The sequence below is a fragment of the Oncorhynchus mykiss genome, chromosome 15 (assembly GCF_013265735.2).
Source record: "Oncorhynchus mykiss isolate Arlee chromosome 15, USDA_OmykA_1.1, whole genome shotgun sequence".
Lineage (NCBI taxonomy): Eukaryota > Metazoa > Chordata > Actinopteri > Salmoniformes > Salmonidae > Oncorhynchus > Oncorhynchus mykiss.
This window is the reverse complement of record NC_048579.1, coordinates 10,771,222-10,798,823: the sequence shown is the minus strand read 5'-3', so window position 1 is coordinate 10,798,823 and position 27,602 is coordinate 10,771,222. Positions and strand designations below refer to the sequence as shown.

Below are 27,602 nucleotides of genomic sequence, written 5' to 3'. Positions count from 1 at the left end.
AGATGCCGCCCTGGGTGGCTGCCCTCGGCAAGATGCCGCCCTGGGCAAGATGCCGCCCTGGGTGGATGCCCTCGGCAAGATGCTGCCCCGGGTGGCTGCCCTCGGCAAGATTCCGCCCTGGGTGGATGCCCTCGGCAAGATGCCGCCCTGGGTGGCTGCCCTCGGCAAGATGCCGCCCTGGGCAAGATGCCGCCCTGGGTGGCTGCCCTGGGCAAGATGCCGCCCTGGGTGGCTGCCCTCGGCAAGATGCCGCCCTTGGTGGCTGCCCTCGGCAAGATGCCGCCCTGGGTGGCCGCCCTCGGCAAGATGCCGCCCTGGGTGGCTGCCCATGTCGCCTTTACCTAAATCCTCCACTGCGCTTATGTTAATATGTTGGCATGTTTCAAACGATGGGAGGGAACTGTTTACTTTAGCTCTAGACTTCCTGGAGCTGCGGAGGGCTGATGAAGTATGAGGAAATCTCATCACACACACAGTTTAAACACACCTCTCACATTTCCAACTGATTAGAGACATGCTTTTGACTCAACACCATCAACATCCTCACCTCATCCCCCTCTCCTCTGTAGGACTAAGACGCTTATCGTGTGTGAAGCACCTCACTGACAAGAGCGGTATATCTGGCAATGACTAAATGTATCGTTGTGTTGCAATGCACATACTGGTAGCTCTGGCAAGGGTTCCCTCAATCTGACTACTGTCTCAGAAATGATCCAACTTGTCGGCTGTATTTGAGGCGTAGTCCACCACACCCACATCCTCTCAAAGGCAACATTTGTTTCAAATCCATTTTAATTTACACACCGCCTTGTCACATCAGGGAAAGTGGATCGATGTCTGATTACTCTCAAACAATTGCCTTCCTTCACTTTCGAGTATGACCACTGACATGAGAATATGGTAGCAGGGGTGACCAATTAATTATTGGCAAACCAATTCAGGGACTGAAAAATGTTTCTGTTCCCAAGAGATGCACATTTTTGTTCCAGCCCAGCACAAACACGTTCAAATAATCAATTGATTATCAAGCCCTCCGTTTGGTATTTTTATGTCATTTCTTTCCATACCATGGACTGAATTGACCCCAACCCTGTTTGGGGGGGTTGAAGGCAGTTCATTCAGGAAGTGATGATGAAATAATGAAATTTTGACATAAATAGCTTCTCGTTTTCAGCTGATTGAGAACGTATTCATTTTTAAATTAAAGTCCTGAATTGACTACCTTCAATTCAAATTGACCATGACCCTGACCCCAAGTCAGTTTTCCATCATATTGCTTGCACCTACTGAAAAAGGGCAGTGATTTGGACTGAACAGGGTGATAGATAAACTCACAGATTATAAAGGCAGTAACGTGCTAGTTCCCAGAGAAAGGTCCTTTAACTTGTTATTATTGGCTCAGGGAATGGAGCAAGGCTACATGACTCACCCCTAAGATTCAACATACCGCACACATAAATAAGGAAACGGGTGCATTGCATGAAATTAGATCTGCCTTGCCAATGTCAACTCCTACAAATGAGGACAAGAGTTATCATGCTGGAACCTCAGCCTGGAATGTGATGACTGTTGTCATCAGTGCTTGACTTGGACTGAAATACATGTTTGTACTCATTTTGGGTGGTGGAACAGTTCATATTTAGGTGCTATCTCGTTGATATAAATCTGAATGCATTACCAGCGCATTGAAAAGTTGATGTAATACTTTCCTGTGAATATATTGTCTACTGCCAAAAGGACCAACAGCATGAACAACTGGTAAAGTACAGTAAAATGTCATTTTATTCAACCTTCTGGCTTGTAGAGGTTGTGCGAGGAAACTTTCCTTATTCAAACTAATTTCTGCCTGATGTAGAATTCTGTGCAATTCAATGTTGGGTTTCCAGGCAAAGCCCCTGTGAGCTCCTGCCCAAGTCAAGCAATGGTTGTCATGGTTACCCTGTTGACGTTCTGTTTTCCAGGATGCACCAGTTCCCAGCCATCAAACTCTGATGGATGACTAACAGACACAGACCTGCATGCCCCCTCTCTCACACTGCCTCTAACACTCTCTCTCATACACACACTTACAAAATGGCCTGAAACTCATGACAAAACCTCATGTTCCTTCCAAGGGACAACATCATTGACATGTCTATCATTGATTGGCCATTAGGCTCGGCAGGAGAGTATAAGAAAAAATTGGAAGTAGCAAGATATTTGACTCTTTTCATGCAAATATGCTGGTTTCTTCACACAGAAGTTGCAGGTGTTGCAATCGACCCCCCTTACTTTGCCCCAGTCTCCCCCCAGTGTGGGACGTCCCAATGGGCGGATTTCAGGAGGGTTTGACAAGTAAAACTCCCAGTGTCGATTCTCTCGTCAAGTGTTGTCGCGCGTGTTTATTTCTTGGCTGGAGTATGAGCGGACCAAAGCTACAGGTAGGTCGACTGCATTGATGTTTCCGGTGATATCATGCGCAGCGTCAGCGACGCACTCACAGCGCGTTTGGGGCTTGGTACGCGTGGATGGGGAGACGGGAGTAGGAATAGTTGTAATGCGCGCGCCTTGTAAACATTTTATACGTTCCCATCGGTTTTTAATTGGACATTGAAGCGAAAACGTTTAATTTGATGATATAGCCTACTCCAGTATTTTGGATTTGAGAGCAAATGTGTTTTATAGGAAGCTATAGTATAGAACAGAATGTCACATTTTATTCGAAGGTATCTGTTTTACCGTTTAGAAATGAAAGCACTGTATCTAGTTCCCCATTTGAAGGTGTCATATCATACGTATTTGGACAAATTCACTTAGTGTTTTAAAGTGATCAAAAGTTTAATAGTTGGTCCCAAATAGAGCCCCGCAGCGGTAAAGCTGCAATAGCGTACCACAGTATGAGTCACAATACCCATAAAACATAGCGGTCAAACAGTTTCCACGTTTTTCCACCATTCATTTTTTCCACGGGGGATTTTAGAAACACTTAAAATAAGGGCTGTGTGACTGTGTGACAATTTTCTCCGTGGTCCCTAAAAGAAATAGACACATTTAAAAGTGTTAACTACAATTAGTGTTAACTAGAACCACTAATGGGGTGGCAGGTAGCCTAGTGGTTAGAGCGTTGAGCCAGCAAGAGAAAGGCTGGTAGATCAAATCCCTGAGCTGACAAGGTAAACATCTGAACAAGGCAGTTCCCAGGTAGGCCGTCATTGTAAATAGGAATTTGTTCTTAACTGACTTGTGAAGTAAAATAATGCATTCATTCTATCACCCCTTTTCTGGTGAGCACTACTTTATTTAGTCTTCTGGGGCAACAAGTTATGACAGAAGAGAGGCTGCTTATATCTAACTATAGTTGACAAACAATGGCCTCCCAAATGTCACAAATTATAAGCAGAAAGTTGTCTAAATTTGGGGTGAAAATAGCAAGTAGGCTATACGGTCCAGTACGGTGTATCAGCTAAATAAATGATTGTGGAATTATTATGGTGGATCAAACTGCTCGAGTAGTCTACTTTTTGAAGTGATTTGTTTGACAGTCCAGATGAAAACATGATCACACAACACCCATGATACGAGAAACTGAGCCTGCGCAGACCGTAAAACAACAGTAAACGGGATAAGATAGTTAGTTACATGCCACTGTATCCCGTCTAAGATCAGTATATACCATGCATCTTATCTGGGTTTCTCATAACCGGGTTACAAGCTTTTTGGGGTTATTGTAAATGGGATATGATGTTTATATGTGCCGACTCAAGTATTTTGTTTTTGAGTATCCCGAATAACAACAGGATATTGGCATGTATGTAAACATGGTCTTTGACATTCTGATTGAATCTATTCCGTTTGTGTTGGAAAGAGTTGATACTGTGGGGGAAAAAAATATCCAATCTTTTTCTTTGGTGGTCTCTGGAGAAAGAAATCTAGCAAGCTAGGGACATTTCCATCTAAAAGGACCCATGAGCAACAGCATGTGAAGTTCATAGAAGCATGGTCACATGGGTGTCAAATCAAAGCTATTAGTCTATGAAAACAATGTTTTAAATGAAGGCATATACAAAAGTATGTGGACACCCCTACAAAAAGGGTGGCTACTTTGAAGACTCTCAGATACAGTGGGGCAAAAAAGTATTTAGTCAGCCACCAATTGTGCAAGTTCTCCCACTTAAAAAGATGAGAGAGGCCTGTAATATTTATCATAGGTACACTTCAACTATGACAGACAAAATGAGGGGAAAAAATCCAGAAAATCACATTGTAGGATTTTTAATGAATTTATTTGCAAATTATGGTGGGAAATAAGTATTTGGTCGATAACAAAAGTTTCTCAATACTTTGTTATATACCCTTTGTTGGCAATGACAGAGGTCAAACGTTTTCTGTAAGTTTTCAAAAGGTTTTCACGCACTGTTGCTGGTATTTTTGCCCATTCCTCCATGCAGATCTCCTCTAAAGCAGTGATGTTTTGGGGCTGTTGCTGGGCAACACGGACTTTAAACTCGCTCCAAAGATTTTCTATGGGGTTGAGAAGCCACTCCTTCGTTGCCCGGGCAGTGTGTTTGGGATCATTGTCATGCTGAAAGACCCAGCCACGTTTCATCTTCAATGCCCTTGCTGATGGAAGGAGGTTTTCACTCAAAATCTCACGATACATGGCCCCATTCATTCTTTCCTTTACACAGATCAGTCGTCCTGGTCCCTTTGCAGAAAAACAGCCCGAAAGCATGATGTTTCCACCCCCATGCTTCACAGTAGGTATGGTGCTTTGGATGCAACTCAGCATTCTTTGTCCTCCAAAAACGACGAGTTGAGTTTTTACCAAAAAGTTATATTTTGGTTTCATCTGACCATATGATATTCTCCCAATCTTCTTCTGGATCATCCAAATGCTCTCTAGCAAACTTCCGAAGGGCCTGGACATGTACTGGCTTAAGCAGGGGGACACGTCTGGCACTGCAGGATTTGAGTCCCTGGCGGCGTAGTGTGTTACTGATGGTAGGCTTTGTTACTTTGGTCCCAGCTCTCTGCAGGTCATTCACTAGGTCCCCCCGTGTGGTTCTGGGATTTTTGCTCACCGTTCTTGTGATCATTTTGACCCCACGGGGTGAGATCTTGCGTGGAGCCCCAGATCGAGGGAGATTATCAGTGGTCTTGTATGTCTTCCATTTCCTAATAATTGCTCCCACAGTTGATTTCTTCAAACCAAGCTGCTTACCTTTTGCAGATTCAGTCTTCCTGGTGCAGGTCTACAATTTTGTTTCTGATGTCCTTTGACAGCTCTTTGGTCTTGGCCATAGTTGAGTTTGGAGTGTGACTGTTTGAGGTTGTGGACAGGTGTCTTTTATACTGATAACAAGTTCAAACAGGTGCCATTAATACAGGTAACAAGTGGAGGACAGAGGAGCCTCTTAAAGAAGAAGTTACAGGTCTGTGAGAGCCAGAAATCTTGCTTGTTTGTAGGTGACCAAATACTTATTTTTCACCATAATTTGCAAATAAATTCATTAAAAATCCTACAATGTGAATTTCTGGATTTTTTTCTCATTTTGTCTGTCATATTTGAAGTGTACCTATGATGAAAATTACAGGCCACTCTCATCTTTTTAAGTGGGAGACCTTGCACAATTGGTGGCTGACTAAATACTTTTTTGCCCCACTGTATATACAGTCGAAGTCGGAAGTTTACATACACTTAGGTTGGAGTTCTTGTTAACAAACTATAGTTTTGGTCAAGTCGGTCAGCACATCTATTTTGTGCATGACACAAGTAATTTTTTCCAACAATTGTTTACAGACAGATTATTTAACTTATAATTCACTGTATCACAATTCCAGTGGGTCAGAAGTATACACACACTAAGTTGACTTGCCTTTAAACAGCTTGAAAATTCCAAAAAATTATGTCATGGCTTTAGGAGCTTCTGATAGGCTAATTGAGTCATTTGAGTCATTCGGAAGTATACCTGTGGATGTATTTCAAGGCCTACCTTCAAACTCAGTGCCTCTTTGCTTGACATCATGGGAAAATATAAAGAAATCAGCCAAGACCCCAGAACAAAATTGTAGACCCCCACAAGTCTGGTTCATCCTTGGGAAAAATGTCCAAATGCCTGAAGGTACCACATTCATCTGTACAAACAATAGTACGCAAGTATAAACACCATTGGACCACGCAGCCGTCATACCGCTCAGGAAGGAAACGCATTCTGTCTCCTAGAGATGAACATACTTTGGTGCAAGAAGTGCAAATCAATCCCAGAAAAGCTTGTGAAGATGCTGGAGAAAACAGGTACAAAAGTATCTTCATCCACAGTAAAATGAGTCCTATATTGACATAACCTGAAAGGCTGATCAGCAAGGAAGAAGCTACTGCTCCAAAACCGCCATTAAAAAAGCCAGACTACGATTTGCAACTGCACATGGGGACAAAGATCATACTTTTGGAAGAAATTAAAAATAAAACTGTTTGACCATAATGACCATCGTTATGTTTGAAGGGAAAAGGGGAAGGCTTGCAACCCGAAGGACACCATCCCAACCGTCAAGCGCCGGGGTGACAGCATCATGTTGTGGGGGTGCTTTGCTGCAGAGGGACTGGTGCACTTCACAAAGTAGATGGCATCATGAGGGAGGAAAATTATGTGGATATATTAAAGCAACATCTCAAGACATCATAAAGCTTGGTCGGAAATGGGTCTTCCAAATGGACAATGACCCAAGCATACTTCCAAAGTTGTGGCAAAATGGCTTGAGGACAACAAAGTCAAGGTATTGGAGTGGCCATCACAAAGCCCTGACCTCAATCCCATAGAAGATGTGTGGGCAGAACTGAAGAAGCGTGTGTGAGCAAGGAGGCCTACAAACCTGACACCAGCTCTGTCAGGAGGAATGTTCCAAAATTTACCCAACTTATTGTTGGAAGTTGTGGAAGGCTACCCTAAACATTTGATCAAAGTTAAACAATTTAAAGGCAATACTACCAAATACTAATTGAGTGTATGTAAACTTCTGACCCACTGGGAATGTGATGAAATAAATAAAAGCTGAAATAAATCATTCTCTCTACTATTATTCTGACATTTCAGTCTTAAAATAAAGTGGTGATCCTAACTGGCACAAAACAGGGAATTTTTACTAGGATTAAAGGAATTGTGAAAAATTGAGTTTAAATGCATTTGGCTAAGGTGAATGTAAACTTCCGACTTCAGCTGTGTATATATGTATATATGTATATATATATATATATATATATATATATATATATATATATATATATCACATCGTGGCCAACATTTTTGAGAATGAAACAAATATTAATTTCCACAAAGTTTGCTGCTTCAGTGTCTTTAGATATTTTTGTCAGATGTTACTATGGAATACTGAAGTATATTTACAAGCATTTCATAAGTGTCAAAGGCTTTTATTGACAATTACATGAAGTTGATGCAAAGAGTCAATATTTGCAGTGTTGACTCTTCTTTTTCAAGACCTCTGCAATCCGCCCTGGCATGCTGGAAATTAACTTCTGCGCCACATCCTGACTGATGCAAGCCCATTCTTGCATAATCAATGCTTGGAGTTTGTCAGAATTTGCGGGGTTTTGTTTGTCCACCCGCCTCTTGAGGATTGACCACAAGTTCTCAATGGGATTAAGGTCTGGGGAGATTCCTGGCCATGGACCCACAATATCGATGTTTTGTTTCCCGAGCCACTTAGTTATCACTTTTGCCTTATGGCAAGGTGCTCCATCATGCTGGAAAAGGCATTGTTCTTCACCAAACTGTTCCTGGATGGTTGTGAGAAGTTGCTCTCAAGGATGTGTTGGTACCCTTCTTTATTCATGGCTGTGTTCTTAAGCAAAATTGTGAGTGAGCCCACTCCCTTGGCTGAGAAGCAACCCCACACATGAATGGTCTCAGGATGCTTTACTGTTGACATGACACAGGACTGATGGTAGCGCTCACCTTGTCTTCTCCGGACAAGCTTTTTTCAGGATGCCCCAAACAATCGGAAAGGGGATTCATCAGAGAAAATGACTTTACCCCAGTCCTCAGCAGTCCAATCCCTGTACCTTTTGCAGAATATCAGTCTGTCCCTGATGTTTTTCCTGGAGAGAAGTGGCTTCTTTGCTGCCCTTCTTGACACCAGGCCATCCTCCAAAAGTCTTTGCCTTACTGTGCGTGCAGATGCACTCACACCTGCCTGCTGCCATTCCTTAGCAAGCTCTGTACTGTTGGTGCCCCGATCCCGCAACTGAATCAACTTTAGGAGACGGTCCTGGCGCTTGCTGGACTTTCTTGGGCCCCCTGAAGCCTTCACAACATTTGAACTGCTCTGCTTGAAGTTCTTGATGATCCGATAAATGGTTGATTTAGGTGCAATCTTACTGGCAGCAATATCCTTGCCTGTGAAGCCCTTTTTGTTCAAAGCAATGATGACGGCACGTGTTTCCTTGCAGGTAACCATGGTTGACAGAGGAAGAACAATGATTCCAAGCACCACCCTCCTTTTGAAGCTTCCAGTCTGTTATTCGAACTCAACCAGCATGACCGAGTGATCTCCAGCCTTGTCTTCGTCAACACTCACACTTGTGTTAACGAGAGAATCACTGGCATGATGTCAGCTGGTCCTTTTTTGGCAGGGCTGAAATGCGGTGGAATTTTTTTGGGGGGGATTCAGTTCATTTGCATGGGAAAGAGGGACTTTGCAAGGAATTGCAATTCATCTGATCACTCTTCATAACATTCTGGAGTATATGCAAATTGCCGGCATACAGACTGAGGCAGCAGACTTTGTGAAAAGTAGTATTTGTGCCATTCTCAAAACTTTTGGCCACGACTGTATATATATATATATATATTGAACAAAAATATAAACGCAACATGTAAAGTGTTGGTCCCATGGAAAAAGCTGAAAAAAAACGATCCCAGAAGTTTTCCATATGTTGAAAATTATTGTTTCACTTGAATTTTGTGCACACATTTGTTTACATCCCTGTTAGTGCACATTTCTCCTTTGCCAAAATAATTAATCCACCCAACAGGTGTGACATATCAAGAAGTGTATTAAACAGCATGATCATTACACAGGTGCACATTGTGCTGGGAACAATGAAAAGCCACTCTAAAATGTGCAGTTTTGTCACACAACACAATGTCACACAACACGTTTTCTGATAGCAGAAGTCGCATGTAAATGTCAAGTGTAGACATGACCTTAGATACACACCACAACCATTCTCTGTGTACCTTTAGGCTGAAGACAGAAATGTGTAGCATTAACATCTTCTGACTTCACGCCTCATTGGGTGGAATGGTACTGTATACCATCACCAGAATACACTAGCTATTTATTTGGACAGAGAAGCTAAAACATTTAATTTGGCTCTATACTCCAGCATTTTGGATTTGAAATCAAAATTTGATGCAAATCCAAAATTAATGTTCTGAGGCGACAATACAGAATGTCACCTTTTATTTGAGGGTATTTTCATACATAGTGTCATGGAAATTCTTACACAGGGACACTCAAAGTTAATCTTAAGTGAATCATTGTTTATTGTCGGCGCGCTGGAGAGGTTCCAACCAACTAATCCCGGAGCAGACCCAGCAGTTGTCTTATATACGGCTATACACAGACAAGTTATATTTGCATGATTTAGCAAAATTAATGAATCATTACCATTTTGTTTCATTCATGTGACCAACCAATACTTTTTCATAACATGTGACAGACCAACACCGCGAGGCTTCTCCTCTCTAAGTTGAGATCTTGAAACTGAGATATCTTTTGTTTGTTCTCAAAACAAGGTCTGTGCGTACTGCCAAATTGCATCTACTGAAAAGAGGAGGATTTATTCAGTCAACCACTTGCATGAACACAGAAATTGGTTTATAGAACAACATATATAGAACAACACGTGAAAAGAACACAGAAACCGTTACCGTTTAGAAATGAATGCACTTTATGTAAATCTTTGTGGGGCAAACAAAAGCAGAAATGTGGGATGCATGCCAGCAAAGCCACTACACAACACAACACTAATCAATACAATAATTGCACTAATGGTGAAAAAGTGTGCCCACAAACTGTTAGGGCCTACATGAAGCTGTCCCAACAGCAGAGTCCCAACAGCAGTCCCAACACCTTACCACTGCTATACCTGGCTATCAGCGGAGCCTTGTCTGGCAGCTAAACAGTTCATTCAGCCTCATTTACTGGCTTTTAAAAAATATAGCTGATATGGCTGACTTGCTTAAACAAATGGGGTTTCTACTGGAAATTGAGATGTACAAACTATGGCATAAGGGAACGACAAGCGGATAAGAGGCAATTCTCAATTTCAATTAAGACTGAGCGAGCTAGGACAGACGTAGTCAGTATAACTATTTGGTCAGCACTTTTGAAATGTACGGTGACAGAATTCAGAACATGGGCCGTTCTTATAGCGTTCTCCCTGTATACCAAGTCAGAACCGTAGGATAAATAAAGGGGGCATATAAGCAGACAATGAAAGCTCTTACAATATTTGATGATTACATTTCTCTAAAACAGGTTTATAGGCTACACGTACACCACCAAGTCAGAACAGAAGGCAAAATTAAGAGGAGAAAATAGACCAAATTATTAGCGTGAGGCACACGGGCTACTAACAGCTTAATACACAACATACAGTACCAGTCAAAAGTTTGGACACACTTAGTCATTAAATGGTTGTTATTGTCTTTATTGTTATTGTTATTGTCTTTATTTTTACTATAATAGTGAAGACATCAAAACTATGAAATAACACATAAGAAATCATGTAGTAACCAAAAAAAGTGTTAAACAAATCAAAATATATTTTAGATTTTAGATACTTCAAAGTAGCCACCCTTTGTTTTGATGACAGCTTTGTACACTCTTGGCATTCTCTCAACCAGCTTCATGAGGTAGTCACTTGGAATGCATTTCAATTAACAGGTGTGCCTTGTTAAAAGTTAATTTGTGGAAGTTATTTCCTTCTTAATAGGTGGTAGGTGTGTCCTTGACTGGTACTGTACACGTAGTTTTACTTTCTTAGCTACAATATATCTTTGCCTTGCATATTACATCATTTATGCAGCAGCATACAATACCATTTTGGACTCACCTTGTCGTGCTCTACTCACTTGAACAGGAGAGTGGTGCGGCGGTCCTTTGTGGGCAAATTTAGTCATCCAACTTTGTCATCAAAGTCTGGCATTCTTTGGATTTATGGTGCTTTCAAGACAACTGGGAGCTCTGGAAAAAAACAAGGTTGAATCATAATGACATCAGTGATCTTCAGGTCGTAGCTCTAGAAAGACGCCCGAGTTCCAGATGTACAATTCTGAGTTGGATGACCGTTCAAAACATATTTTTCCCCAGTTCCCAGTTGTCTTGAACTCAATGAAGTCAGATTTCGCAGTTCCGAGTTAACAGTTGTTTTGAGCGTGGTACAAATCAGCATAGCCAATGTTGAACGTTTATCATTATGATTATGCTTGGAAAAGAGACCCTTAATCCCAGACTTGGGACCACACAGCCACTCCACAGAAATAGCAGGCTAGGGACTGCTTTGCAATGCTTGTAGTTAGCCAAATATTCCTTCCAATCCACTCATTGTTGAATTTGCGATTTCCAACTTGTTGTGTAATGTTTATGTCCAATGGCCGATGACCCCCAATACGTTTTATCTAAAATTTCTCTTCATTATTTTTGTCTTCATATGACAAGGATTAAAAAGGATTTGCCAGTAGATTGTCAACTTGATTCATGATGATGACTGCTAGCTAAGAATTTGAAAGTAGTCCAATCAAAGCTACAGTAAATGTGATTTGACGTAATTTTATCTGTGGCCAATGACCTTGAGTCTTCTTGGATGGGCACTTCTAATGTAACTTTATGGCAGCACGCAATGGGATTGAATTTTCGAGCTCTACCCTTAAACTTGGCGGTGACGTAGTGTCCCCATAAGTGACAAAACACTGAGCCAATCACGGTGCAACTAAGAGAACATTACCAATCCCTCCGTATATTCCGCTTGCTGACCCATCACCACAGAAAGCACCGAGCCAAGCTGGAACACCTGCATTTTGGAGCTTATTTACTCCGGAAAGCAAGGCTGGAACACCTGCATTTTGGAGCTTATTTACTCCAGAAATCAAGGCTGGAACACCTGCATTTTGGAGCTTATTTACTCCAGAAATCAAGGCTGGAACACCTGCATTTTGGAGCTTATTTACTCCAGAAAGCAAGGCTGGAACACCTGCATTTTGGAGCTTATTTACTCCAGAAAGCAAGGCTGGAACACCTGCATTTTGGAGCTTATTTACTCCAGAAATCAAGGCTGGAACACCTGCATTTTGGAGCTTATTTACTCCAGAAATCAAGGCTGGAACACCTGCATTTTGGAGCTTATTTACTCCAGAAATCAAGGCTGGAACACCTGCATTTTGGAGCTTATTTACTCCAGAAATCAAGGCTGGAACACCTGCATTTTGGAGCTTATTTACTCCAGAAATCAAGGCTGGAACACCTGCATTTTGGAGCTTATTTACTCCAGAAAGCAAGGCTGGAACACCTGCATTTTGGAGCTTATTTACTCCGGAAAGCAAGGCTGGAACACCTGCATTTTGGAGCTTATTTACTCCAGAAAGCAAGGCTGGAACACCTGCATTTTGGAGCTTATTTACTCCAGAAATCAAGGCTGGAACACCTGCATTTTGGAGCTTATTTACTCCAGAAATCAAGGCTGGAACACCTGCATTTTGGAACTTATTTACTCCAGAAAGCAAGGCTGGAACACCTGCATTTTGGAGCTTATTTACTCCAGAAAGCAAGGCTGGAACACCTGCATTTTGGAGCTTATTTACTCCGGAAAGCAAGGCTGGAACACTTGCATTTTGGAGCTTATTTACTCCGGAAAGCAAGGCTGGAACACCTGCATTTTGGAGCTTATTTACTCCAGAAAGCAAGGCTGGAACACCTGCATTTTGGAGCTTATTTACTCCAGAAATCAAGGCTGGAACACCTGCATTTTGGAGCTTATTTACTCCAGAAAGCAAGGCTGGAACACCTGCATTTTGGAGCTTATTTACTCCAGAAAGCAAGGCTGGAACACCTGCATTTTGGAGCTTATTTACTCCAGAAAGCAAGGCTGGAACACCTGCATTTTGGAGCTTATTTACTCCAGAAATCAAGGCTGGAACACCTGCATTTTGGAGCTTATTTACTCCAGAAAGCAAGGCTGGAACACCTGCATTTTGGAGCTTATTTACTCCGGAAAGCAAGGCTGGAACACCTGCATTTTGGAGCTTATTTACTCCAGAAAGCAAGGCTGGAACACCTGCATTTTGGAGCTTATTTACTCCGGAAAGCAAGGCTGGAACACCTGCATTTTGGAGCTTATTTACTCCAGAAAGCAAAAAAGAGACTGTTTGTATGCGGTTTTATTAACTAAATTTTTTTAAACATTGTTTGCAAACTGATATGTGATGCGTATTAATGTCGAAATAAAGTGCAAAACAGGCATGCCAAAAGTACTTTGTATTTTTCTCCGCTCATACAGGAGTAATATAGACCTAGTGCACTAATTTGGTGTGGATTTGTTATTTATTTATTTCAGAGCAACACCTCAGCACCCCTACTTCCCGTTGCTATGCTTATCTGACAGGGGGGTGCTAGCGGATGGAAACTGTGTGCCTCCCAAAACTATCTCCTTTAGCCTGAAGTGTAGGGCTACCCTTGTGCACTAGCCTACTTCCCACAGATCGAGAAGCATTGGTGCATCAGAGGCATGGGATAGTGGGAGTTTCCACCATATTTCTTATACCAGTCATTTCCTTTCAAATCAGAGAAGTGAAGGGAACAAGTGCACACATTGGGAGGATGGAGATAATTGGGGCATAGCCCCTAGTTAGCGAGTCCACAAGGCTACTGCAGCACTTTCTGTAATCCACAGGATGGAGAGTGAAAGCTATTGGAGTCAGGTAAAGGTCCAATGCAGCTGTTTTTATCTCAATATCAAATTATTTCTGGATAACAAGAATGTACCTTACTGTAATTGTAAAATGGTCAAAAGTTAACAAAAATAGCTTCTTAGCTAAGAGCAATTTTTCAAGATAGAAGTGGGAAACTGAAAACCATTGCTGTTATTGGCAGAGCGGTTTGGAACTAGAGCTGGGCGATATCTAAATAATTCAATTAATATTTTAGCACGATGTTCCAAATGCCTTTATCGTAAGAATATATATTTTTAATTGGCGTTTTTTGTTGTTCTTCGTCTTGTCTCCTTTGCTCCTTCTGTACTGTGTGCACTGTGCACCTTCCCACTCCACAGACACCAAGCCCCTCCTCCTTCTGTGCTGTGTGCACTGTGCACCTTCCCACTCCACAGACACCAAGCCCCTCCTCCTTCTGTGCTGTGTGCACTGTGCACCTTCCCACTCCACAGACACCAAGCCCCTCCTCCTTCTGTGCTGTGTGCACTGTGCACCTTCCCACTCCACAGACACCAAGCCCCTCCCCCTTCTGTGCTGTGTGCACTGTGCACCTTCCCACTCCACAGACACCAAGCCCCTCCCCCTTCTGTGCTGTGTGCACTGTGCACCTTCCCACTCCACAGACACCAAGCCCCTCCTCCTTCTGTGCTGTGTGCACTGTGCACCTTCCCACTCCACAGACACCAAGCCCCTCCTCCTTCTGTGCTGTGTGCACCTTCCCACTCCACAGACACCAAGCCCCTCCCCCTTCTGTGCTGTGTGCACTGTGCACCTTCCCACTCCACAGACACCAAGCCCCTCCTCCTTCTGTACTGTGTGCACTGTGCACCTTCCCACTCCACAGACACCAAGCCCCTCCTCCTTCTGTGCTGTGTGCACATTGCACCTTCCCATTCCACAGACACCAAGCCCCTCCTCCTTCTGTACTGTGTGCACTGTGCACCTTCCCACTCCACAGACACCAAGCCCCTCCTCCTTCTGTGCTGTGTGCACATTGCACCTTCCCATTCCACAGACACCAAGCCCCTCCTCCTTCTGTACTGTGTGCACTGTGCACCTTCCCACTCCACAGACACCAAGCCCCTCCTCCTTCTGTGCTGTGTGCACATTGCACCTTCCCATTCCACAGACACCAAGCCCCTCCTCCTTCTGTACTGTGTGCACTGTGCACCTTCCCACTCCACAGACACCAAGCCCCTCCTCCTTATGTACTGTGTGGGCTGTGCACCTTCCCACTCCACAGACACCAAGCCCCTCCTCCTTCTGTACTGTGTGGGCTGTGCACCTTCCCACACACACACACACACAAACAAAGCCCCTCCCCCTGCCAGTCACAACAACAACAACGAAAGATAGCTTCTTCCTCTCTGACAGACAACAAGCAGTTGGAACTCGCTATTTGCATTTAAGGTTTGGTCCTACAGAATCGGTCATATGGTAGGTGTGACAATATTTAGACAATATTTTACTGTAATAGATGAGAGCACAACCTTTCTAGAAATACCCTTTTTATATATCTCAACTCCCAAAATGTAGAACAGAGCAGACCCTACAAAAACAAGAGTATCAATGAACATGACTGTGGAAGATTAAGGCTCAGTTTCTGTCACGCGCGGCACTGCGGTACCGCTAGCAGCATTTTCGCCACAGACTGTCATGTGCCAGATGTCTAGTCTGTGATTTAGAAATGTGCAATGAGCATACAAAGACTAATTTATGTCAGGAATTGGCAACCTGTTCTCATTCTGTAAAATAAGCATCTTGATGATCATTACTCAGGTGCACCTTGGGAAAATTAAAGGCCACTCTAAAATGTGCAGTTTTGTCACAGAACACAATGCCACAGATTCAAGTTTCGAGGGAGCGTGCAACTGGCATGCTGACTGCAGGAATGTCCACCAGAGCTGTTGCCAGATAATTTAATGTTAATTTCTCTACAATAAGCCACCTCCAAAGTCACTTCAGAGAATTTGGCAGTATGTCCAATCGGCCGCATAACCGTAGACCATGTGTATGGCTTCGTGTGGGGTGAGCGGTTTGCTGATGTCAACGTTGTGAAAGCAGTGCCCCATGGTGGCAGTGGGGCTATGGTATGGGCAGGCATAAGCTACAGACAATGAACACAATTGCATTTTATCGATGGCAATTTAAATGGACAGAGAAACCGTGACGAGATCCTGAGGCCCATTGGCGCGCCATTCATCTGCCACTATCACTTCATGTTTCAGCACGATAATGCACGGCCCCATGTCACAAATATCTGTACACAGTTCCTGGAAGCTGAAAACTTATTCCATGGTCTGCAGTCTCACCAGACGTGTCACCCATTGAGCATGTTTGGGATGCTCTGGATCAACGTGTACGACAGCGTGTTCCAGTTCCAGCCAATATCCAGCAAATTCTCACAGCCATTGAAGAGGAGTGGGACAACAATCCACAGGCCACAATCAACAGCCTGATCAACTCTATGTGAAGGAGATGTGTTGCTCTACAATTGTAAACGAGTGGTCACACCAGATACTGACTGTTTTTCTGATCCACGCACCCTACCTTTTTTTCTAAGGTATCTGTGACCAACAGATGCATATCTGTATTCCCTGTCATGTGAAATTCATAGAATCATGCCTAATGAATTTATTTAAATTGACTGATTCCCTTATATGAAATGTAACTCAGTAAAATCTTTTAAATTGTTGCATGTTGCATTTTTATATTTTTTATTCAGAATAGATCCAAGTAAACTTTATATTTAAAGATAAGCTGGCTACTCACTAGCACATTGGCTTGAGAGATTGTTTGAGAGCTGTGTTCATTTTCTATAACGCCTGCTACAAGAAGTTGGTCATTGTTTTGAGCCGATGTGCGTTGTGCATCGTTCTGGTTAAATTGTTGTCAAACATTGCATTTTCATAGACAGTTTTGAAAGCCAGATCAGTGATTCATTTTAAAAAGCAGGTTAAAACTATTTCGATAATTTTTTTTTTTTTACCTTATGGTTGTGGAAGGCCTATAGTCAGGTTAGGTATAATTTAATTGTTTTACCTTATGGTTGTGGAAGGCCTATAGTCAGATTAGGTATAATTTTACATGCAGTGTATTGACTTTTTTTAATCGTGCAACAAAGCTTACTTAGAGAAAACGTTATAACAACATCTATATATTGTGAATCCCTCGTGTAAAAATGTTTGATGATTGTCAGGCCATATCGCCCAGCCCTATTTGGAACTCTTTCTTATTGGTCTATTGAGTAATTGATCACCTGGTGATGTCACCAGGCAGGCCAAAACTCCATCCCACAAAACAGGCTGAAATGTCAGGTCTTTTCAAACTGTTCTTACACTAAAAAAGCATTATCATAATTTTCACAATTTCACATTATTATTCCAACCTCATCATGTGGACACTGTGGATACACTGCTCAAAAATGAAAGGGAACACTTAAACAACACAATGTAACTCCAATCACACTTCTGTGAAATCAAACTGTCCACTTAGGAAGCAACACTGATTGACAATAAATTTCACATGCTGTTGTGCAAATGGAATAGACAACAGGTGGAAATTATAGGCAATTAGCAAGACACCCCCAATAAAGGAGTGGTTCTGCAGGTGGTGACCACAGACCACTTCTCAGTTCCTATGCTTCCTGGCTGATGTTTTGGTCACTTTTGAATGCTGCCGGTGCTTTCACTCTAGTGGTAGCATGAGACGGAGTCTACAACCCACACAAGTGGCTCAGGTAGTGCAACTCATCCCGGATGGAACATCAATGCGAGCTGTGGCAAGAAGGTTTGCTGTGTCTGTCAGCGTAGTGTCCAGAGCATGGAGGCACTACCAGGAGACAGGCCAGTACATCAGGAGATGTGGAGGAGGCCATAGGAGGGCAACAACCCAGCAGCAGGACCGCTACCTCCGCCTTTGTGCAAGGAGGAGCAGGAGGAGCACTGCCAGAGCCCTGCAAAATGACCTCCAGCAGGCCACAAATGTGCATGTGTCTGCTCAAATGGTCAGAAACAGACTCCATGAGGGTGGTATGAGGGCCCGACACACATTCCACAGAGTTCATTATTTTCCATAGAACGCTGATATTGTTAAAAGCAGTCCTGACAAAATAGCCTATCATTATAATGCTCTAGTCTAGGCTTTTGTGTAAGCAAACAAAGGTGCTGTCATGACGTTGGCCTGGGGGTAGGTTTATGACAGTCATAAATACCTCTTACCCCCTTTTTCCTCTCTCTACCCTACTGATGTTACATTTGCAAACCCTTTTGGGTAACATAGAGATTCTGGGAACATCAGAAGGTCGGGGGAAATTAACTATATTCTGGTAGTCTGACCAATTGAACATGTGCGGTGGTACTTAATGATTATGATGTCAGTTCGGTTGTCATCTGAGACATTCTCATCAATGATAAGATGACATAAACTCTACAGTGGAAAGTCTATACATCAGAGTTATCAGATTAACATGGAATTGTTGTTCAATTTAAATGTTTAAATATGAAATTATTCGTGATGGGATGAAATGTGATTTTAGCTTCTAAAATGTGAGATTTGGGTTTTCATAAGGTTAGGGCTATGCTCAATCAGTGGCCCTCCCCTGTGAAGGGACATGGACTATAAAACTTATAAAACACGCCCTCCTCTCCCTTCTTATATAAAACCTTGACGACAATGTAATCTCCTGTTCCGGGGACGTTAGGACGACGGTCCGATGTCAGAATGGTTCAGATAATAACTACAGAACGAAGCCAACATCAGCGTGAGCTTTGGTTGCGAATGGTATGAACTTTGAACTCTTATTCACAACAGAAGTGATACCTCCTAGCCGTTGAGTTAGCAACAGCAGATGCAAACGCAGGTTAGGAAGGAACAGACAGAGTATCCCGTCTATCACACAACGACGTTACTACAACGCATCCAATTGACAAGACAGAGACATTCTTCAAAGGACTCGGTTGGGCAACACGGCCTTCCATCTACCACCAACCTACCGAAGCGCAGCTCAGAGTAAATATTTATTGTATTTTCCTTTTCCAAATGGGCGGTAATTTAGAATGCATAAGATACTGTATTTATGATAGCATAGCTTCTCCCTTTGTTACTCAGTCTTCCCGCTCTTTCTCTCAAACCCAGCCCCTTTTCTTTTGTGTAACAAGCTGTCATATCTGTTCCGCCCGCTAGGGACGTTTTCCTTTATGACGGAATTTGTAATCAAGTTGATTAATTATCTGTATGTGTAATTCTGTGTGATTAGTTAGGTATTTAGTAGATAAATAATTAAACCCAATTTTGTATTGCTGATTCAACTTGTTAGCCAGGATTCTTGCAGATAACCAAGAATAGACAACTTTCAGATGAGACTGAATTAAGGTGACGATTAATATTGACTGCTATTGATGTAAAATATTACTAGGTCTTTCAGAGTTTATTCGGAAGATAACAGCTCTATAAATATTATTTTGTGGCGCCCTGACTCTCTAGTTAATTACATTTACATGATTAGCTCAATCAGGTAACATTAATTACGGAGAAATTATTTTATAGAATAGCATGTCATTTTTTTTATAATTCATAAAACATGAATTCATAAAACATGCGACCATCCGTCTGTAGTTCCACAGTAGGCTAGGCTACTGCCAGACCAGAGATCCCTTGTAAAAAAAAAATAACTCAATGGCACTCACCTGGATCGGTAAAGTATGAATAGGTCAAGACAAAAACGGCTTATTTTAACTGGTGTGAATAATGCTACAAGACTGATTTTTGTACACCTTTCTGTCTCTCTCTCTTTGTCTCTCTCTCTCTCTCTCTCTCTGAATGTCTCTCTCTCTCTCTCTCTCTCTGTATGTCTCTCTCTCTCTCTGTATGTCTCTCTCTCTCTCTGTATGTCTCTCTCTCTCTCTCTCTCACACCCACACACACACACACAGCATCTTCTTGGCACCTCTGTCTTTTCTCTCATGCTGCTACCTCTGGTGTTGTCTTGTGACAGCAACCGGACTATGAGAGAGATCGCTGAGGACTACGAGTCTGTCATCTCCCTGCTCCTTCAGAACCTTGTAAGTAACAGATAGACAATGAGTTTTCATTTAGCCATTGAGATAAATAGAGTTTATGGATTTTAAACTGTGTTAAACTGAGATCTCTTCTCTCACTCCTAGGAGAACAACATCACTGAATCATTAAAAGTGTCTCATAAAAGCTGCACAGGGGAAATGCCTGAATGTGAGAAGGATAACGTGAGTATTTACAATATCCTGAACAATCCACTGTTTCTTCGAAAAATCGACTCTTGACTTCCTTCCATCTAAATCATTGCTCTGGTCACATTGTTTTTTGTAGGAAAGACAGTTTATTAACAACATGATGTGTAGCCATACCAGACTCATTAGGCTCTTTAAGCTAGAGAGGCTCAAGAGAGAAATCCTGTGCTCACTGGGCCGCTACTGTCCTAGAAAACAGGTGAGATCCATTCATTAGTAGAACTAACGTTACCAACTATTAAACCAACTACACTTACAGAATGTCTTTCTTATGCATGTTGAGATTCTCTCCTTTACATATAATCACTGTATTATTCCTGACCATAGATATTGATTGACCATATTATTATTGTGTTGTCAATGGTCTGGTTTCTCAACGTCCAGAGGAGTTCACAAGGACAGCACACAACCCATCGGCATCAGAGGAGAAAGAAGAAGAAGCCAGGAGGGGAAACGGTGGAGGAGAAAGAGAGAACGGAGGAGAACAGAGGGACCACGGAGGGAGGGGAGAGTTTGAACACTTGGAAACAGCAGGGACGAGAGAGAAAGGAGAGAAGCAGGAGCACAGAGGCCATGAAAAGGAGGCGGAGACAGTGTGGACTGAAGGTGTTTGTGGACAGCCTGAAGGAGTGCTACATGTCTCTGGCTGAAAGACATGGAGACCTGAAGTGAGAGGAGAGATGCAGCCGAGCTAACCCCATCAAGCATTTATTTACCACTTTCTTGCAGGTATACCCCTTTATACATATCAGTGGGTAACTGGCAAAATCCGAGGGGTGGAGAGTGTTTTTAAACCATGGGGGCTGTTTGCATTTCAAATTAGGGAGGAGTTAAACAATTAAGTGTTAATGAATTTACTTGCAAAAAAAGCAAAGAGAAACATTCACACAGATTTCTGTCTTTTGTTTACAGGCTCTGTGAAAATGCAGGAACCATGACTAGGTGTTTAGGTGTTTTTTATTTCCCATGCTTTCTACACCTTTCATAAGCTAGGTTTCCATTCAACTGGAGACAGACGTGAATAGTCTAAAATGTACGTAATAAAATATTCACATTTTCCCACCTGACTTGTTTCCATCAAATTGATCCATCAAATTGACTTGTTTCCATCAAATTGACTTGTTGCTGATAAAAGGCTGTGCGTTAGGATGGAAGGCACATAAAAGTCACTTTTGTAGTTAAATTACCATGTACAGAATAAAACATACAAGTTAAATGGGTTTCGATTGCATTTTCAACTCTACTGATGGTTTTGTCACTAAACATGTTGAGTTATATAACGAATGTACCCACTCAGGTATTGGCATGTACGCTCTATCGCAGATACAGTGTCTACATGATGAGATTCTTATTGACAAAAGAGCATTTTTGTTTGTCAAACGGCATCCAAGCATTGATCATCATGTCACCAGAATAAGACCCTCGATATTTATTGGAAAAGAGCATGAAGCTCATCACCTTACACTTTCACCACCCTGTAAAGTTCATCATAACTTATTGCATCTGTAGCCTAATAAACTACATGCTTTTCTGAGTCGTAGGAGGAGGACCAAACACCATGTCATCACGTGACTCCAAGTTTACTTCCCTATGATGGTTATTATATCAATATTTGCACATAAGAGTTTCCACTGCCCTTTCTCACATAATTAATTTGACAAACAACGATCCCATCTTGTCTAGAGTATTTTGTTTTGTCGACATTTGGAAAGTTTACCGACAAATTAGCTGTTTCCATCAAGCCTGTCTTGACATTTTTTATCCGACATGTGCTTTACTCGCATAAAAATGTTACCTGGTTAGAAAAACTAAAAGTGGTATAAGAATGCAGGCATAGTAAATTAGTGGGATTTTGGTATGTGTATGAAAGGGATATTACTGTAAAATGTATACAGTTACTGTAAAAAGAAAGTGTATAGTAAACATCCTGTAAGGTAGTATAGTCTGTATACAGTTACTGTAAAATGAAAGTGTATAGTAAACGTCCTGTAAGGTAGTATAGTCTGTATACAGTTACTGTAAAATGAAAGTGTATAGTAAACGTCCTGTAAGGTAGTATAGTCTGTATACAGTTACTGTAAAAAGAAAGTGTATGGTAAACATCCTGTAAGGTAGTATAGTCTGTATACAGTTACTGTAAAAAGAAAGTGTATAGTAAACGTCCTGTAAGGTAGTATAGTCTGTATACAGGGCTTTCGGATAGTATTCAGACCCTTTGACTTTTTCCACATTTTGTTAGTTTATGTTGTGGAATATTGACTCAAAATATTTCACAGATACCGGAACTTGTAAATTCAATTAGACTGGAACAACCCCCCTTTCTCATCACAGAGCTCTGTCTAATTTTCCTTCTTAACATAACACATATAGTCACTCCCTTGTATGTATATGAATAAGTCCCCTTGGCCTTGCGCCACCATTATCTTGATACAAAAAAATCATACATTTATTGCATACATATGTCTCCAGTATTAGTTATTTTCCGATGATCCTAGATCAGTACAACCATGGTTTCTTTGTTACATTTTCTGCTGACATCCTGTTTCTACATGTTTGGTTATCAGCTTCATATACCTTTCCTGCTGACATGCAATTTCTACATGTCTGGTGATGTATTCCATATGTCTTTTCTGCTGACAATATGTTTTTACTGTCGTCTAATGGTCAACTATGTTTATCTAGCTCAGTCCATTTATCTGAGCTCAGCAGATATTCTGCTCACATATGTCTTATTCGTTATATATGTTTTTCTGTCTCAACGCTTCAAAGTGGTCAGTCTGAATACTGGAAATGTAATCATTGGCATGAGTTTCGCTCCTACAGTTACAGCCTTATTCTAAAATGTAATACATAGTTTTTCCCCCCCTCATCAATCTGCATACCCAATAATGACAAAGCAAAAACAAGTTTGTAGACATTTTTGCAAATGTATAAAAAAAAATTCAACTGAAATATCACATTTACATAAGTATTTAGACCCAATATTCAGTACTTTGTTGAAGCAACATTGGCAGCGATTACAGCCTCGGGTCTTCTTGGGTATGACGCTACAAGCTTCGCACACCTGTATTTGGGGAGTTTCTCCCATTCTTCTCTGCAGATCCTCTCAAGCTTTGTCAGGTTGGATGGGGAGCGTTGCTGCACAGGTATTTTCAGGTCTCTTCAGAGATGTTCAATCAGGTTCAAGTCCGGGCTCTGGCTGGAACACTCAAGGACATTCAGAGACGTGTCCCAAAGCCACTCCTGCAATGTCTTGGCTGTGTGCTCAGGGTCGTTGTCCTGTGGAAGGTGAACCTTCACCCCAGTCTGAGTTCATGAGCGCTCTGGAGCAGGTTTTCATCAAGGATCTCTCTGTACTTTGCACCGTTCATCTTCACCTTGATCCTGGCTAGTCTCCCAGTCCCTGCCGCTGAAAAACATCCCCACAGCATGAGTCTGCCACCACCATGCTTCACCGTATGGATGGTGCCAGGTTTCCTTCACACATGACACTTGGCAGTCAGGCCAAAGAGTTCAATCTTGGGTTCATCAGACCAGGGAATCTTGTTTCTCATGGTCCGAGGGTCTTTAGGTGTCTTTTTGCAAACTCCAAGCGAGCTGTCATGTGCCTTTTACTGAGGACTGGCTTCCGTCTGGCCAGTCTACCTTAAAGGCCTGATTGGTGAAGTGCTGCAGAGATGGTTGTCCTTCTGGAAGGTTCTCTCATCTCCACAGAGGAACTCTGGAGCTCTGTTAGAGTAACCATTGGGTTCTTGGTTATCTCCCTGACCAAGACCCTTCTCCCCCGATTGCTCAGTTTGGCCGGGCGGCCAGCTCTAGGAAGAGTCTTGGTGGTTCCAAAATTCCTCCATTTAAGAATGATGAATGCCACCGTGTTCATGGGGACCTTCAATGCTGCAGACATTTTTTGGTACGCTTCCTCAGATCTGTGCCTTGACACAATCCAGCTCTACAGACAATTCCTTCGACCTCATGGCTTGGTTTTTGCTTTGACATGCACTGTCAACTGTGGGACCTTATATAGATACAGTGCCTTGCAAAAGTATTCATCCCCCTTGGCATTTTTCCTATTTTGTTTCTTTACAACCTGTAATTAAAACTGTTTTTTATTTGAATTTCATGTAATGGATATACACAAAATAGTCCAAATTGGTGAAGTGAAATGAAAAAAAATTACTTGTTTAAAAATATTCCAAAAATAAATAAACGGAAAAGAGGTGCATGCATATGTATTCACCCCCTTTGCTATGAAGCCCCTAAATAAGATCTGGTGCAACCAATTACCTTCAAAAGTCACACAATTAGTTAGATTGCACACAGGTGGACTTTATTTAAGTGTCACATGAACTCAGTATATATACACTGGTTCTGAAAGGCCGCTGAGGGCACCACATAGGGCACCACATAGGGCACCACATAGGGCACCACATAGGGCACCACATAGGGCACCACATAGGGCACCACCAAGCAAGTGGTGAACACACCACGGAGCACCATTAAATCAATTTTTTTTTAATTGAAAGAATATGTCACCACAACAAATCTGCCAAGATAAGGCCACCCACCAAAACTCAGGGACCAGGCAAGGAGGGTATTAATCAGCGAGGCAACAAAGAGACCAAAGATAACCTTGAAGGAACTGCAAAGCTCCACAGCGGCGATTGGAGTATCTGTCCATAAGACCACTTTAAGCCGTACACTCCTCAGAGTGGGGATTTATGGAAGAGTGGCCAGCAAAAAGCCGGAGGTTCACCTTCCAGAAGGACAATGAGCATAAGCATACTGCTAAAGCAACACTCGAGTGGTTTATTAAGGGGAAACATTTAAATGTCTTGGAATGGCCTTGTCAAAGACCAGACCTCAATCTGTGGTATGACTTAAAGATTGCTGTACACCAGCGGAACCCATCCAACTTGAAGGAGCTGGAGCAGTTTTGCCTTGAAGAATGGGCAAAAATCCCAGTGGCGAAATGTGCCAAGCTTATAGAGACATACCCCCAAGAGACTTGCAGCTGTAAGTGATGCAAAAGGTGGCTCTACAAAGTATTGACTTTGGGGGGTGAATAGTTATGCAAGCTCAAGTCAATTGTTTTTTTTGTCTTATTTCTTGTTTGTTTCACAATAAAAAATATTTAGCATCTTCAAAGTGGTAGGTATGTTGTGTAAATCAAATGATACACCCCCCCCCCCCCAAATTTTTTTTTTTTTTATTTGAATTCCAGGTTGTAAGGCAACAAAATAGGAAAAATGTCAAGGGGGTGAATACTTTCACAAGCCACTGTAGGTGTGTTTCTTTCCAAATCATGTCCAATCAATTGAATTTACCACAGGTGGACTCCAATCAAGTTGTAGAACCATCTCAAGGACTATCAATGGAAACAGGATGCACCTGAGCTCAATTTCGAGTCTCAGACCAAAGGGTATGAATTCTTATGTAAATGAGCTATCTGTTTTTATTTTTTATGAATTTCCAAACATGTCTAAAAACCTGTTTTCGATTTGTCATTATGGGGTTTTGTGTGTAGATTGCTGAGGATAATGATATATTTAAGTCAAGGGATCTGAAAACTTTCCAAGGGGACTGTATAGTTCATAGTCCTGGAAGGCAGTGTAGTCCTGTAAGGTAGTATAGTCTATATATAGTATATAGTCCTGTAAGGTAGTATTGTCTATGTATAGTCCTGGAAGGTAGCATAGTCTATATATAGTCCTGTCAGATAGTATAGTCCTGTAAGGTACTACAGTCCTGTAAGGTAGCATAGTATATCTATAGTCCTGTTAGATAGTATAGTCCTGTAAGGTAGTACAGTCCTGTAAGGTAGCATAGTATATCTATAGTCCTGTCAGATAGTATAGTCCTGTAAGGTAGTACAGTCCTGTAAGGTAGCATAGTATATCTATAGTCCTGTCAGATAGTATAGTCCTGTAAGGTACTACAGTCCTGTAAGGTAGCATAGTATATCTATAGTCCTGTCAGATAGTATAGTCCTGTAAGGTAGTGTAGTCTATATATAGTATATAGTCATGCAAGGTAGTATTGTCTATGTATAGTCCTGGAAGGTAGTATAGTCCTGTAAGGTAGTGTAGTCTATATATAGTATATAGTCATGTAAGGTAGTATTGTCTATGTATAGTCCTGGAAGGTAGTATAGTCTATATATAGTATATATTCCTGTAAGGTAGTATAGTACTGTAAGGTAGTGTAGTCTATATATAGTATATAGTCCTGTAAGGTAGTATAGTCTATATATTGTCCTGTAAGGTAGCATAGTCTATGTGTAGTCCTGTTAGGTAGTATAGTATATATATAGTATATAGTCATGTTAGGTAGTGTAGTCTATATATAGTATATAGTCCTGTAAATTAGTATAATCATGTAAGGTAGCATAGTCTACATATAGTCAGTCCTGTAAGGTAGTAGAGTCCTGTAAGGTAGTGTAGTCTAAATATAGTCTATGTTCCTGTATAGTAGAATAGTTTATACACAGTATATAGTCCTGTAAGTTAGTACGGTCCTGTAAGTTAGTATAGTCATGTAAGGTAGTATAGACTATATATAGTATGTAGTACTGTAAGGAAGTATAGTCTACTCTACATATAGTTTATAGTCCTGAAAGGAAGTATAGTACTGTAAGGAAGTATAGTCTACTCTACATATAGTATATAGTACTGAAAGGAAGTATAGTCCTGTAAGGAAGTATAGTCTACTCTATATATAGTATATAGCCCTGTAAGGTAGTATAGTCCTGTAAGGTAGTATAGTAAGGTAGTATAGTCTATATCTAGTCTTGTAAGGAAGTATAGTCTACTCTATATATAGTATATAGCCCTGTAAGGTAGTATAGTCCTGTAAGGTAGCATAGTCTATATATAGTCCTGTAAGGTAGTATGGTCCTGTAAGGTAGTATAGTCTACATATAGTCCTGTAAGGTAGCATAGTCTATATATAGTCCTGTAAGGTAGTATGGTCCTGTAAGGTAGTATAGTCTACATATAGTCCTGTAAGGTAGTGTAGTCTATATATAGTCCTGTAAGGTAGTGTAGTCTATATATAGTCCTGTAAGGTAGTATAGTCTCTATATAGTATATAGTCCTGTAAGATAATTTAGTCCTGTAAGGTACTATAGTCTATATATAGTATAAAGTCCTGTAGTATATTATATATATAGTATATAGTCATTTAAGGTAGTACAGTCCTGTGAGGTAGTACAGTCTATATGTAGTATAAAGTCCTGTAAAACAGTATATTCTTTTAAGGTAATATAGTCCTGAAAGGTTGTATAGTCTATATATAGTCCTATAAGGTAGCATAGTCTATATATTGTCATAAAAGGAAGTATAGTCCTGCA

General features: G+C 41.5%; 1 protein-coding gene across 4 annotated transcripts; it reads left to right on the top strand.

The window, feature by feature from the left end:
* The first annotated feature begins 2,227 nt into the window (after positions 1–2,227).
* On the top strand, positions 2,228–23,128 carry LOC110489580. Of its 4 annotated transcripts, XR_002468599.2 has the most exons (6): positions 2,235–2,420; positions 19,922–20,050; positions 20,153–20,230; positions 20,334–20,453; positions 20,639–20,983; positions 21,167–23,128. XR_002468599.2 is itself a non-coding variant. In XM_021562314.2 (5 exons), the coding sequence occupies exons 2-5, from the start codon at positions 19,994–19,996 to the stop codon at positions 20,924–20,926; spliced, it is 543 nt and encodes a 180-aa protein (XP_021417989.2). In that variant the 5' UTR covers positions 2,236–2,420; positions 19,984–19,993; the 3' UTR covers positions 20,927–23,128. The 4 variants fall into 4 exon arrangements, 3 of the variants coding, with proteins under 3 accessions (XP_021417988.2, XP_021417989.2, XP_021417987.2); XM_021562314.2 differs by having other exon boundaries at positions 2,236–2,420; positions 19,984–20,050; positions 20,639–23,128; XM_021562312.2 differs by having other exon boundaries at positions 2,237–2,420; positions 20,639–23,128.
* The last annotated feature ends 4,474 nt before the right edge of the window (positions 23,129–27,602 follow it).

Bases quoted from the DNA above. Each gene is read 5' to 3' on its own strand.
- LOC110489580 (XM_021562312.2), top strand. From the start codon at position 2,307: ATGGGCGGATTTCAGGAGGGTTTGACAAGTAAAACTCCCAGTGTCGAT. The intron at 20,231-20,333 runs GTGAGTATTTAC...TGTTTTTTGTAG, and splicing joins CTGAATGTGAGAAGGATAAC to GAAAGACAGTTTATTAACAA. The intron at 20,454-20,638 runs GTGAGATCCATT...CTCAACGTCCAG, and splicing joins GCTACTGTCCTAGAAAACAG to AGGAGTTCACAAGGACAGCA.